The sequence below is a fragment of the Saccharomycodes ludwigii genome, chromosome IV (assembly GCF_020623625.1).
Source record: "Saccharomycodes ludwigii strain NBRC 1722 chromosome IV, whole genome shotgun sequence".
NCBI classification, from domain to species: Eukaryota; Fungi; Ascomycota; class Saccharomycetes; order Saccharomycodales; family Saccharomycodaceae; genus Saccharomycodes; species Saccharomycodes ludwigii.
The window spans coordinates 1-17,022 of NC_060203.1; the positions used below are offsets into that span (position 1 = coordinate 1).

General features: G+C 27.5%; 1 protein-coding gene across 1 annotated transcript; it reads left to right on the forward strand.

The window, feature by feature from the left end:
- Positions 1–8,066: 8,066 nt before the first annotated feature.
- Positions 8,067–9,479, forward strand: SCDLUD_003057 (uncharacterized protein; the record flags this gene model as incomplete). The annotated part of the gene is made up of 1 exon (XM_046081586.1): positions 8,067–9,479. One exon carries the CDS (start codon positions 8,067–8,069, stop codon positions 9,477–9,479), a length of 1,413 nt encoding a protein of 470 aa, XP_045934023.1.
- Between the last annotated feature and the right edge of the window lie 7,543 nt (positions 9,480–17,022).

The following is a 17,022-nucleotide window of genomic DNA, read 5'->3' on the forward strand; positions in this document are numbered from 1 at the left end:
CACACCCACACCCACACACCCACACACACCCACACACACCCACACCCCACCCACACACCCACTTAGTCACCAATTCGACTCCCCACCTTCACACAAATATTATAACCCGAATACTTCATCATCCGACCAATTTATTTATCCGAATATTACAACCCGAACACTTCATAATCCGACCAATTTATTTATCCGAATATTATAATCCGAATACTTCACAATCCGAGTCAAATATTTATCCGAATATTATAACCCGAATACTTTGTAATCCGACCGAATTATTTATCCGAATATTATACTCCGAATACTTCACAATCCGACCAATTTATTTATCCGAATATTATAATCCGAATACTTCATCATCCGACCAATTTATTTATCCGAATATTATACTCCGAATACTTCACAATCCGATCGATTTATTTATCCGAATATTATACTCCGAATACTTCACAATCCGATCGATTTATTTATCCGAATATTATAACCCGAATACTTCATCATCCGACCAATTTATTTATCCGAGTGTATATAACCCGACTATTGTGTAAGCCGACTCAATTATTTATCCGAATACATATAACCCGAGTAATGGCTAATCCGACTATATTTATATTCACCATATCGTAATTATCCCAATATATTTCTACCACAAATGCTTTCTAATCTCGTCAATATATATTTATACCCACACCCAATCTCTTTTAACCCTGTCCATATATTTCTAATCCAAACTCATTATACTCTCACCAATATATTTATCCCACATCCATTATAATCAAAATGTACAAATTATCCCCAATATCTTCTAATTCCATCTCAATTATTCATCCAAATATACTCCCACTTATACCACCTTGCTAATCCCAATCATTTTCCACTTCTAATCTCATTAATCATCTTTATATTAAATATGTACTACATATATGAACTAACATATTAATAACTACAATAATATTATTATACTACATATATGAATTAATATATTTATAATCTCAACATTATTATAATACCACATATATTCATAACTACAATAATATTATTATACTACATATATGAACTAATATATTAGTAACTACAATAATATTATTATACTACATATATTTATATTCTCAACATTATTATTATACTACATATATAACAATCATCTTACTCTCATATTCATAATAATCATATTAATACTAATCCATATATAATAATAATATCTTTATAATAATCATCTTGTTCTAGTATTCATAATACCAACACTATTATTATACTACATATATTTATAAGCTCAACAGTATTCTAATATTAAATATATAATAATTAGCTTACTCTCATATTCATACTAATCATCTTAATTCCATATTCATACTAATCATCTTACTCTCATATTCATAATAATCATCTTACTCTCATATGCATAATCTCAACATTATTATTATACTGCATATATAATAATCATTTTACCCTCATATTCATAATAATAATATCTTTATAATAATCATCTTGTTCTAGTATTCATAATACCAACACTATTATTATACTACATATATTTATAAGCTCAACAGTATTCTAATATTAAATATATAATAATCATCTTACTCTCATATTCATAATTATCATCTTAATTCCATATTCATAATCTCAATAATAATCTTATACTAAAGATATAATTATAATCTTAATTCCATATTCATAATAGTAATAATAATCATCTTATCCTCATATTTATACTAATTATATCTTTATAATAATATTATTCCAATATCCATAATCCCTCCAATATTCTTATAATATTAATAATACCATTATAATAATCATCTTACCCTCATATTCATAATAATAACAATATCTTTATAACTATAATCTTCTTTTAATATTCATACTACCAACAATATTCCAATAATGACAGTAATCCATATATCATTATCATCTTAATTCCATATTATCATTATAATTATAATAGCAATCCATATATAATAATAATCTTACCCTCATATTCATAATTACCCCAATAACATTATTATAATAATATCCTTCTTCTAGTTATAATACCAACAATATTATTATAATAATCTTACTCTCACATTCATAATAGCAATCCATATACAATAATAATCTTACCCTCATATTCATAATAATAATAATATCTTTGTAATAATATTCTTCTTCTATTTATAATACCAACAATATTATTATATTAATACTAATCCATATATAATAATCATCTTACTCTCTTGTTCATAATAATAGTAATATCTTTATAATAATAATCTTAATTTCATATCTATACTATTAATAATACCATTATACTAATAATCTTAATTCCATATTAATAATACCAACAATATTATTATAATCATCCTCCTCTTATATTTATACTCATAACTATATCCTTATAATAATTCACATACTAATTCTAATCCATATATAATACTCATCTTATTCTTATAGTTATAATCTCAATAATATTCTTGTACTCATTATATAATAATTATTCATAATATATTTATAATAATAATAATATCTTTATAATTATAATCTTCTTCCAATATCCATAATCACAATAATACTAATCCATATCTAACCATCTTATTCTAATATTTGTAATCCCAACAATATTCTTATACTATATATATTCTTCCAATATCATTATAGTAATAATATCCTATATATAATACTTATCAATCAACTGTTATTATCCATACATCATAATTATTAATTCATACTTATACTCTCAATAATATTTCCAATTTCAATATTATAAATATCTTATTATACTTATAATCTTAAAAAGTTATTTATATTATATCTATAATAGTTATCCCTACTATATTTATAATTTATATATAATAATTATTCAATTATACTACTTATATATTATGATTATAATATACTTATACTACTTATATATAATAATTATTCAATTATACCACTTATATATTTATAACTATAATATACTTATATTACTTATATATTTATAATTATAATATACTTATACTACTTATATATAATAATTATTCAATTATACTACTTATATATTTATAACTATAATTATAATATACTACTTATATATTTATATCTATAATATACTAATAATACATATATTATAATTATAATATACTTATACAACTCATATATTTATTATCTTACTATACTTTGATTATAATATTTCTATACTATATATATTTATAATTCATATGTACTTACATTACTTGGTTATTTATAATATAAATACATAATTATAATATACCTACTCTCATAATATAATAATTATTCCCACTATACTTATAATTCATATATACTTATACCACTCATCATATAATAATTATTCCTAATATATTCATATTCCACATATATTTATAATCTAAATCAACTAATAACTTATCAACATCCATCCATTCATAATAATTATCCCACTAATCTTATAATAATAATATGTTTGTTATATTCATATCCTTATACTATATATATATATAAATTGATAATCTCAATCAAATAATCCTCCATTTATATTTATAATAATCATCCATTCATATTCATATTCATATCCTCCATTAATATTTATAATAATGTCATAATAACTATCCATCCATCTTTATAATCAAAATAAATCCTCATAACTATAATACTCTGAATGTCTCAATATAGTTATCCTCCATATATATTTATTGTCTCACTCCAATAATTATTCTACTATATTTATAATACCAATATCATACTCCCAATAACATCTACAATCATATCATAATAACTATCCATCCATCTTTATAACCAAAATAAATCCTCATAACTATAATACTCTGAATGTCTCAGTATAATTATCCTCCATATATATTTATTGTCTCACTCTAATAATCATTCTCCTATATTTATCATGCCAATATCATAATTATTCTACTAATCGTATCCCCAATTCATATTTATAATTATCATCCATTCATATTCATATTCACATCCCCCATTAATATTCATAATAATGTCATAATAACTTTCCATCCATCTTTATAATCAAAATAAATTCTCATAACTATAATACTCTGAATGTCTCACTATAATTATCCTCCATATATATTTATTGTATCACTCCAATAATCATTCTACTAATCGTATCTCCAATTCATATTTATAATTATCATCCATTCATATTCATATTCATATCCTCCATTAATATTCATAATAATGTCATAATAACTATCCATTCATCTTTATAATCAAAATAAATTCTCATAACTATAATACTCTAGATATCTCAATATAATTATCCTCCATATATATTTATTGTCTCACTCCAATAATTATTCTACTATATTTATAATAACAATATCATACTCCCAATAGCATTTATAATCATATCATAATAACGATCCATCCATCCTTATAACCAAAATAAATCCTCATAACTATAATACTCTGAATGTCTCAGTATAGTTATCCTCCATATATATTATTGGGAAAAATCGGGGTCACCGATTAAACCCGCTTTATTATTCAAGTTACTAGACATCTTAATATCTAATAGTTACTCTTTTATAATAATTGTTCGCTCTCTCCTTTATATAATTCATAACTATATAATTATATAAAGGAATAATTTTAATTAATATATTCTTAATTCTTAGTTTTGTGTCCTTTATATACCTTGATTTCCCTGTTTCAATCAAGGTACACCAGTTCGGGTATATCGTCATAAATAGGGGCTTGAGTGTGTAATATGACGTCATCAATTTATTACCGATATAATTTCGGGAATATTACCCCTAATTATTCGATAGTCCATATTAAACATTTATAATATTCTTTGCCGATAATCCATCGGGAAATAAACGGTTCAATTATTGGACAGACAATGTCAAATGTCCAACATATATTTATTGTATCACTCCAATAATCATTCTACTAATCATATCCCCAATTTGTATTTATAATAATCATTCATATTCATATTCATATTCATAATTTCAATAACATTTATACTCATGCCTCACCACTCTTATACTCTATATCCTAGTCGTCTCATTCTACATTTATAATCATATCCAATACTTATCCTCCAAATATCTTTATTGTCTAACTCCACTTCTATTCCATCTATATCAATAGTTATACCAATCTACTTGTCACCTTAATATACTAATTATTCAAATATATTCATAATCCCAATCTAATAATTATCTCATTAGAATAACTATTCTAATATACTTATACTATCCGTATAATAATTATCCAAATTTATCAATAATCCTTGTATCATGGTCAATATGTTTTTATAATCTCAATATCCAATAACTCCACACTATCTATAATCCAATTCCAATTATACTAATAATATATCAATAACTCAAACATACTTCTAATCATACTCCATCTAGAATCCCTCATCATATTCAAGCCAAATATCTCCAATATATAATTTTTATTTCATTCATAATCCTAACATACCCACATCTCCCAATACACAATCCCAACTCACTTATCATCTAAATACATTTCTAATTCAAATGTATAAATCTTCACAACTCACTTGTAATCTAAGTACAGTAGTAATCATAATATAACTAATAATCTCACCCTATCTATAATTCAATAAATAAATAATCCCAATACTCTAGTAATTCCATCTCAATTCTGATCCTATTATACTAATCTCGTCTTCATATCTATAAATATACTAATACTCCCATCATAATTATAATCCTAACTCTAATCCCATCATACTTTTGATACTATTTCTAATCCCAGCATTCATAATAATTGCATCTATTAAATATATCATCTATCAAAATAACTCTTTCAAAATATCTCATCACCTAACAAAATAAAAAGAATAATAATAATAAATCCTACTTTCTCCACAACTCAACTCAATTATCCACCACTATAACTCCAACCTGTTTGTCAAACACTCCACTTATCCTCTCAATATAACTATCACTAATAATATTATCATATCCTTGTCTCTTTGTTTGTTTTTTTTACCCAATGTGTTCTTGTATCTTGTATATTATCCAATTCATTCCTCATATCATATGACTTTTAATTAAAGAATCAGCCATATCAATGATAATCACTAGCTCTAATATAAACCTGTAAATTTATATTGCAAGCATAATCCATACAACTCAACTCATCATTTCTTAACAACTCTACTAACTTATCAACCAAAGAAAAAAAAATTATTTTTTTTAACAAATCTTACACGTGCAAAAAAACATAACTTGTTATCCGACAAAAAAAAAAAAATTTTTTTTAACAAATCTGATCCGCGCAAAAAGCACAACGTGATCAAAGAATAACACACACGAACTAAGCTACAACAGTCACATGATTATTTTCATAAATTATCGACGAACAGAGAGAAAAAAAAAAAAAAGAAAAAAAGAAAAAAGAAAAAAAGAAAAAAAGAAAAAAAGAAAAAAATTTTTTTTTAAGAAATCACACCCGCACAGAAAACCATTAAACATAATCAACCAAATACAACCCAACTCAAAACTCAAATATCCTAATAATTCCTACAAATAAAATAAAATCTAAAACAAAATATCTACTACAATCACTCACTTACTCACTTATTCGAATAAATCCTGACTAAATTTAAAAAAAAAAATAAAAAAAAAATGTGATCTTTCCTTCTTCTTTCAAACACTATCCATAATGTAATCCACCTATCAATCCTGTCTTTTTTATTTTAAATTGTTGTAAACTCTAATAATCTTCTTGGTTCATGTTAATTTACTTGTTATTCTGTGTATTTTACTTGTTTCTTATTACATATACACTTTGTATAATGAATATAATCAATGTAATCAAGTTGTGTAATGTGCTAATTGAAATACAACTTTTTCTTTATTTGCCACCCGCTTCTTTTACATCGTGAAAATATTTGGTGCCCAATCCAATCTCGTATAAATAACTCGCTTTTTTTTTTATTTGGTAGTTGTACGCCTTCTCAATGCGTCGCTTTCTGTGAGATCAATTAATATTTTTTTTCGCGTTTATTACTGTGTCGTATATTTTCTTCTTGATTGTATTTGTTTGCTTGTTATACGTTCATTATGCAGCAGTAGCAATCTAATCCCATCGCGTGTATCTCCCAATAAATAATTTCAAAAAGTAAATATTAATTTTTAATGAAACAAAATTTCTTTTTTTGTATAATCCACGTGATCCTATTTTCCCAATCTATAAATTACTAAACGAGAAATAAAAACAAAAATATTATTTTTTTTTAACAAATCCGATCAGCGCGGTAAACACAACTAACTAAGAAGAAGGAACACTGCTACAGCTCTAACACACAAATAACCCCCATTAATAATTTAATAAATCCTACTCGCCCAAAAAAAAAAGTTACGTTCTTGAATAAAAATAATCATACACTGTGTCCAACAATAACTCACTCACATAAATTTTAATTAAATAATTTGTTTTTATTTTTTTACCAAATAGATTGTATTTAGTGCATATATGTGTAACAACTATCGTAATATAATTTTATTTGTCTTTTTTTTTTTTGTTCAATTTATTTATCCAATTTACAATCCAACCTCTCCTTGTACAACTAAAATATCAGTCACACTAATATGAAGCGCTCGCTTTTTTTTTTTTTTTTTTTTTTTGACATCAAATATATCACGTGGTTAAAAAAGACGATTTGCTTTCATTTCTAGTTTATATTTTTTTTTTTTCCTTTTTTTTTTTTTTTAAATCTTCGCCCGAGACAAAACACGCCTCGATTTCTTATCATGTGCGACTCGACGCGTTACATTCTGATATATTCGTCATCTCGTTTATTTCTATTTTCCTTTTTTTTATCCTAAATTCTATACGCGCAAAAAAATAAAATAAAAAAAAATATATCACAATTAAGTACAAATCTTATCTTTAGCAATAAACCATTTACATAATTGTTTTTTATTTTTTTTATTTTTTTTATTTTTTTTTTACTTAATTATTATGTATAAAATAGCAAATAAACACTATAAGACACAGAGTTATTCCCAATAATGCCTAAACCATCAATTGGGATGTAAGTAACACTAGTACATGTTTTTTCTTGTAATTAATTTAAAGCATGTTTTATAATAATGACTCCTACTGATAAAAAGTCCTACGTTTTCCAATGCAAAATTAACGAAAAACCTGCTCAATCTATAGCCGGTAAAGGCACTCGTATCACCATTGAAAAGGATGGTAAAATATATAGTGATATTATTGATGCCGTTACTGGTGCTGCTGTTGGTGCTTTGGGATGGGGTGATGAAGACATCGTCGATATTATCACTGAAGCAGCCAAGACCTCTACCTATTCTTTCCCATCTTTGATTGGTAACAAACAATCCGAAGAACTGGCTAAATTTTACATCGACAATTCCCCAAAGGATGCATTTGCTTCTGCTTTATGGTGTTGCTCTGGTTCGGAAGCTAATGAAAGTTGTATGAAAATCATGTACCAGTACTGGTTAGAACGTGGCAAGACAAAAAAAACAAAATTTATTTCTAGAAAGAGCTCTTATCATGGATTTACTATTGGTTCTCTATCTATTGCTGACAATGCTCGTGTGGTTGCCTTTAAGGATATCTTATTGCCAGAAACTCAATGTCTAAAGATGCCGGTTTGCTACCCATACAGATTCCAAAAAAAGGGCCAAACCGAAGCTGAATATGTCCAAGAATTACTAGGTAACTTGGAAAAGTTGATTGTTGATAATGATCCCGAAACTATTATTTCTGTTACTGTTGAGACTTTGCCGGGCTCATCCATAGGCACTGTTCCGCCACCAAACGGATACCTACCAGGTATTCGTGCCTTGTGCAACAAATACGATATCTTGATGCACTTGGATGAAGTCATGTGTGGCACTGGTAGATCGAATCCAAACGGTGGATTGAATTGCTGGGAAAACTTCATGCCATTGAACCAAGGTCCAGATTTGCAATCAGTTGGTAAGGCTTTGGGATCTGGCTATGTCACTATTGCTGGTGTTTTGATCAGTCCAAAGGTTAAAGATGCATATGTTAATGGCAGTAACAGCGTCGTTGGTTCACACACCTATGCCTCCCATGCATTTAACTGTAGTGTTGCGTTAGGTATCCAAAAAAAAATCATTGAAAAAGGTTTGACTAAGAACATCTTCAAAATGGGCAACTTGATGGGTGAAACTTTGAAGAAGAAGTTACTAGCTAACGATAACATTGTTGGTGATGTCAGAGGTATTGGTGGGTTTTGGTCGTTGGAATTTGTTAGGGACAGAAAGGGAAAGATTAGCTTTGCTCCCAAATTAGATGTTGGCCACAGATTTCAAGCTGTGTGTTTTGAAAATGGCATAAATGTCATGGGTATGACTGGCACCTATGATTATACTACAGGGGAAGGTGATGTTGCACTGTTGGCGCCATCATTTATCATTACTGAGAACGATGTCGAGGAAATTGTTGAGAGAGTTGTTAAATCAGTCGATGAGTTGACTGCTGTTTTGAAAAGGGAAGGTGAATTTTAAGAAATAAGATCTGAATGTTTGTTTTTTTTGTTATTTTTTTTTTTTGGAATTATTATTTTTAGCTTGTTCTAAGCTGATATTTATTGGCATCTTGGCTTATTTTTTGTTGGAACTAAATCTGTTGGAACCATATTCCAATGGAAAGTAAATCAAGCAATGAATTTTGAAACATGTTTCATATTTTAGGAGGCGCAGTCAAATTTTGGTGGCGCGATTCAGGATTTAAGGTGACAATAAAGATAGAGCGAACAACGAATTGGAAAATATAATTTATGATATATAAAGGACACAAAAAATGAAGATTGAAAATAGAACAAATAAAATACATCTTATATATTTTATATAATTATAAATAATAGAAGAGAACACTCAGTAATAATACTATAATCAATTATATACATTTACTACAACATAACAGTTTCACAATTAATCTACAAAGAATGTCCCATCCCTACAATTCCAACAATAATAATACTTCAGATCAGGTTTCATCTGAACATGGCACTCACACTGGGGGGAATTCAGTTATGCTTTCTAAGGACGATGTACTCGACAAGTTCAATAATTTGATACTCTCTTTTGATAATAAGGGTATGGACAAGAGTAACTTCGTTCCTGGTATGAAAATGTTTATATTTAGAATGAAACGTGATGGTTTAGGTTGTTTGCTTGAAAATGATGCTGTATCCGTCCTTGGTCCGGAGACGTTAAAAATGGCAGGTGAATTTTTTTTGTATTTTAAAAAATATTTTCCAGATGGATTTGATTCAAGCAATGGTTTGCAAATTCTGATTGATATCAATGCTGGTATTTATGATAAAACAAAAACATCAATTGTGAGAGAAATTTTGCAGGAATGGTCCAACTTGTATTATGATGGTAACGTTAGTGCAGCAAACTACATAACTAAGGTGAAAAATTTGATAGCTAAAACTAAGAATTACCATTGTGAAATGAGTGAATACGAGATGAAAAGGAGAATTATCGCATCTGTTAATGAGCATGTTGGAACCAAATTCCAATAGGGAATTAAATTAAGCAATTAAGTTTGAAACATGTTTCATATTTTAGGAGGCGCAGTCAAATTTTGGTGGCGCGTTTCAGGATTTAAGGTGACAATAAAAATAGAGCGAACAACGAATTGGAAAATATAATTTATGATATATAAAGGACACAAAAAATGAAGATTGAAAATAGAACAAATAAAATACATCTTATATATTTTGTATAATTATAAGTAATAGAAGAGAACACTCAGTAATAATACTATAATCAAGTATATACATTTACTAAACACACAGTTTCACAATTAATCTACAAAGAATGTCCCATCCCTACAATTCCAACAATAATAATACTTCAGATCAGGTTTCATCTGAACAGAGCATTATCCCGATTTTAAAAACATTATTTTGTACCAAAACAGTGGTAAGTTAAATGTTGACTTCGAAAAAATCTATGAAGTTATCATAAATTTATATGAAGAAAAAGAATGGAAACCAATCAAGGCAAAATTGGTACCGGGTATTAAACAGTACAAAGAATTTAAGTTTGAATATGGGGGTACCAAGTACATGCTCGTCAATAAACGAACAATCAGTGATGAAGAAATCCAAATGAACTCATTAACTGATTCGACTACGTTAAAACAACAAGTTTTGAAAAATGAAAATTTTAAAAATTTTGCTGTTGATGTTTTGAAGTTTGTCACAGTTTCTACCTCCTCTAGAGTCAAAAATGAATTTGTTGAGACTTTTTCAAAAACTCTTGACAATATCCATCAGGTATCAAGATTTATTTATGAACATAAAGACAAGAAAACTGTTGCTGTTTCTTTTGAAGAATCCAAATTACGTCACTATCTTTCTGAATGGAAATTAGATTTATTAAGAAGCCATAAAAATAAGGATGGTTATGTTCAAATCGGCTATGATCAACTGATTGCTCTTTTGCGTGCTACAGTTAAGTCTGTTAGTAAACAACGTCAACAGAAAGAAGAGGCCGCTCGTAAGTTAATGGAAGAAACAGTTTCAGCTGCTGTTACAGAACATGAACAATTGGTTTCAGATCTTGCTCCTTTTCATACTATTCTACAATTGAATGGATCTTACCTCAAACAATCTAGCGTCGTTCAAGCTAAAGCGAAAGACGAATGGCTCAAGCAACCTAGAGATGCGAGAAAAGGAAAATTTGATGCATGGGCTCAGGCATGGTGGTGTAAAAATAAAGCAGATGCTATTATGATCGAGTTCGACAAATTAGCTAAAGATTCGACATTAGGTGCGTTTCTTGCAAAACAAAATGCGTTTCAAGAGTAACCATCTATTGTGGTTTTTTAAATATAAACCAGCAATTGCTTGTTATGGTTGTAGTTTCAATAAAGAAAAGAAAAAAAATATAAAAAATTAAAAATAATACAAAAAAAAATAAAACATACTCCTGTTGGAACCATATTTCAATAGGGAATTTAATTAAGCAACTAAGTTTTTCAGGCACGCTTCATGTTTTGAGGCGCGTTTTTAGGAGGCACAGTCAAGTTTGGTGGAGCATTTCAGGATTTAAGATGGCAATAAAAAGAGAGCGAACAATAAATTGGAACATATAATTTGTGATATGTAAATGAAAATTAAGAAGAAAATGAAAAAAGAATAGTTCTTATATAATTATGTAGCTATAAATAAGAGAAGAGATTACTCAGTAAAAATACTATAATCAAGTATATAAATTTACTAAACACACAGTTTTATAGTTGATATACAAAGATTGTCCCATCCCTACAATTCCAATAATAATAATAATAACACTTCAGATCCGGTTTTACCTGAATACAAATATTTGTTATTTTTGACTTCAAGAGATGATTGGATTGTACGAGTATAGAAAGCAAGACGTATCTAAAAACCAACATATATAAAAACACTATTAAGTACCTATATAATAATAATAAAAAAATGAAAGGTTGACTTTTTATAAATTCTAGATTAAAATATGTTTATGTAAATATGGTAGTTATTAGTTTTGTGCTGGTTCGATTTATACAAGCACAATGTTAAAATCTTATAACTGAAAATAAATAAACAAATTTACTCATTTTATACGATTTGTTATTAAAAAAAGTGAAGCCCTAAAACGTAAAAGTCATAGAAAAACAGAGTCAAACAATTGGAGGTTAAGAAATGGGATCAAAAAAATAGTGTCCAGATGTTAGGGTCAAACATTTAAAGCCCTAAAAAAATAAAATCCAAAAAATAAAATCCAAAACATATAATCCAAAAAATATAATCCAAAACATATAATCCAAAACATATAATCCAAAACATATATAATCCAAAAAATAAAGCCCTAAAAAAAACATCAGAAAAAGTGATAATCATGCAGTCCGAAAATAACATATATCCCGATATGCCATCACTGCCATTCGAAGCTTAACCCGAGTTTCATTCTTATCTTATCTCAAAAAAAAATTAAAAAAAAAAAATCTAATCTTTCATTCAATCTTTTCCATCCCCACTTTCAACAACAACAACAACAACAACCAAGATAAACTACAATAACACTGCGAAACAACTTTTAACTTTTGTACAATCTTATATTCTGTATGTCTTGTCTATATAAATTACAGTTCCAATTTAATATTTAATCAGAATAACACAAATCTATATACACTTTGCCATGTCTATACAACCTTATCGATAAACAATTTACTCCTTTTTTTTTATTTTTATCTAGAGCACGTGATTGACAACGTAACTACTTTTTTTTTATTTTTTTTTTTTTGGTTGCATAAACGCATCTTCCATTTCGAGTTGCTACTACAACTACTACTACAAAAAAAGAAACAGTATCAATCATTTGAACAGAAAAAAAAAAAAAAAAAAAAAAACCCTTTACACAATTACTTTAATTCATACACACATACTTTTTATATCGAATAACCTATACAAAAAAAAAAATATACAAAGTGCCTGTGCAACAAATTCCAAATTCTTTGATGGAGATTTATGGCGGTCTGCCAATTTTGTGAACACATAGTTGATCTGAGTATTCTGTATTTTGTGAGCGTATGCATATTAAATCCATTCCAATTCTCAATATCACACACCAAATTTACTTCCAGCATCAGAATGTAGAAATATAAATTGATAATACAAGCAGTTAACCAATAGAAATTTTCACAAGTTTTTTAATGGAATTTACGTTTCTAGCTTGTGTTTAGATTAATACAAAGAAAATTATATTCCTCATGCTACAGGAGTAATACCATAGTTATATCTAGGTTTGTGTTATATATACAAGTCTCTTTAGGGGGAAAAAAGTTATTTGTTCATGGCTTTGGCATAACAGTAATTGTACTCAAAATAATAAAATTAGCTGCATTTGAACAGTCTGAAAAGTGTTCTACCGAAATATCAAATAAACTGGGCTATACACTTAAGTGCTGTGTATATTATCACAAAATATGTTGTTTTTTTTTACGGAATATGGAGCTTTTTTTTTTAATACATTGTCTCAAAGTCTTTTATTAGCCCACTGAACAATCATATAAATATTGCCATATTACTATACTGTTTTTGGATCACTAATATGCCCCAATCTCAATTATTTACTCTACAGGTTCGGATAGTTTTCAAGTTGGTAAAAATGTTACCAAGCAAGATTTACATTTCACCCAAGAATTTGTAATCCAAGAGCGTAAAATAGATTGTACATTACACATTATTGGCCTACACTTTGTAGGATCTTATTTCACCTAAAGTTTTATTTTTTACTTGTCTGTTCAAACCATCACAAAAGAGATTATTCTTATGGCATCAACAAATAAGTGGTAACTTATGCCTCCTCGTATCAAGGCAATTGTTCACAAACTATTCTATATAGCACATCTTTCTTTTGTTGTTTCCTTATTTCAGATGTTTTGATGTTATGATAAGTGATAAAATATCTTACAGTATGAAACACAGAAATGTGAATGTTGTAATTGGCCAAAAGCTATGGCAATTGAATGATCTATTATTTATGATTTATACTTGTAGTAATGATGATGTGTTTCGTAAAGAGATATGAAACAAAACTCTCTGTCTCTTTTCATGTGATAAGTTCTCAAAAACAATCTCTAAATCAGTATTGTTATCTCCAGTAACAATTTAAAAATTTTGACAATGACCCTGTCTAGCTTATAAAGCATGTGTGTGTAAAAATTACAGGAAATACTAAAAAGATACGTCAAGGTTCCTGTTTTACCAACAAATATAAAATGTTACTACACTTGATCTGTTTACAAAAATCATCTACCTTGATCTCAGTTCAAAATGTCATTAAAAACTAGAACCAAGTAGTAGTCAAGTGTCTTGCTGATTTGGATTGATTGCTGTTATTCCACGAAATTACATTTAGAATATTGATCAATAGCATTAATAATCGTGCTCCAAATACAATCTTCTTTTATTTTCCTGTAAATATTATTCACAAAATAATGTACGTGGTGCCAAAAAGAAAATGAAGGGAATTGGTATCACAAATACACATCCCAGTTTTGTATAAGTTTTTCAACAACTGCTATGTAACAAGATCACTACTGCGTTTCCACAATTGGATGATCTTATTAATTTCAAATGATTGAATTGGTAACATATAAAACAAAATAGACTGTAATTATTAATTAAGATTCAGTACTGTGAAGTGCCTAAAAGTGTAACAAAATATATGTTTCATTATATTATTTGCAATGTCCTTGCTTTTAATCAAAATAAATATCCTTCTCTTTCTAATAGCAAGCCATTTCTTACCAACTCATGTTAGTCACACAATAAATCACAAATAAACTTGTTATCTACTCACTTGTCCATGTAAACATATCTCCCAATATATTGATACAATATTCCATAGTAATACTTGTGTTACTCCTGTAATTAGGGGGAAAAAAAAAAAAAAGTCCATTTCAAACTAAATCAGAATTTCAAATTCCACACTAATCATATAATGTCATTTTGTAATAAACCTTTTTTTGATGAATATAATATCTAAATTGACATGCACATTTAGATTTTATGTATGCAATAGCTGGTCTTCATAAATATCATTGAATCTTTGAATAATCTTAAATATAGTAATGTTTGGTCTACACTTAGTAGATATAAACCGAGCATGTGTGTTGTCAGTTCTAGATCTAGTAGGATATTAGAATAAAAAGAAAAGCCTTATTACTAACCCACTTTTTTAAAATAATAATTAGAAACGAAGTTATAAGTGGTAATACCAATGGTTTACATGTCCACAGTATTAGAATGAAAAACTAAATATAACAAAAGTACTCGGGTATCAGATCGCAGAGTATAACCTTATTTGTTATTTGATTGATTTGTGAATTGATACTTTAATAAATAGGCACTTTTTGTGTTTTCAGTGTATCTTTTCTTTTTAAACTTTTATCATGCTTAATCAGTTATACACCACTTATATTTTGGATGACATGTGAATATTGATGTGTGCTTATTAGTAGCAATATGGTCCTTCACTCCAGTACAGTCATTATGATTCCAACAAACACGCAATGGTTATCCACTAGAATAACAAAATAATAATAAACAGCCCCTTTATAGTGTTGTTTTTCTTCACTCCAATCAGTATATATCCAGTTGAAACATTCTTTAAAAGTGTAAATCTGATTTCGTATTTTGATATGTTTTATAAATACTACCTGAATATCTGTTTTTTGATCAAAAACTTTTCTAATTTCTTGTAAGTTGTTGTACATTGTGTAAAATACTTGTTTTGTTTTGTTTTGTTATTTCTGATAATCAACAAACTGTTTTTTTTTAACTTTGTTGGTAATTCACAGCTTAAAAATATTTAGCATTTTTTACGAAAAAAATCTTTTTTTTTTTTTTTGCAGCCAAAGAAACAATTTTTTTTTTCGTTCGCTCAAAAATATCCTCTAAATTCACAATGTTATTTTATCAATAAAACTTTAATAAATGTTGTCTAATATGAAATATAGAAAGTGAAATTGCATTTGAACACCAGTTATTTCAAGAGTTATGGAGAGTTAGAAATGCACCAAGTTTTCACCCAATATATTTTATAAATTCACCAGAGAAACTATGCCATTGTAACTATCAAGACCATAAATAATTTCAAGCATTCAGATAACATATGAAGCAACAAGAATTAAAAACTAAGTGGTTTAATATTACATATTGCAACAAGAACAGTAGATCTGATAAAACCCAATGAATAAACTTAAGACTAGTTTTCAATAACAAGTTTGTTTTGTTTTATGGATTGTGTTACAATTCATTATATGTAAAGAATAAAGTTTATTTTTGTTAATTAACACCAAATAGCAGCAAACTTAAAATGAATGAATCACAACATCTCAATTGAACATACACAATGAATCAAATACCATTCAATATTGTTTCCAAATTTCTATCTATATTACAAGATCTCTACTTGTATGTTTTTTCTTTTAATATACGCTAAAGTTGATGAAATATGACAAGTACTCCGTTGACAAGGAATGCATATTGCTGCATATTCACAC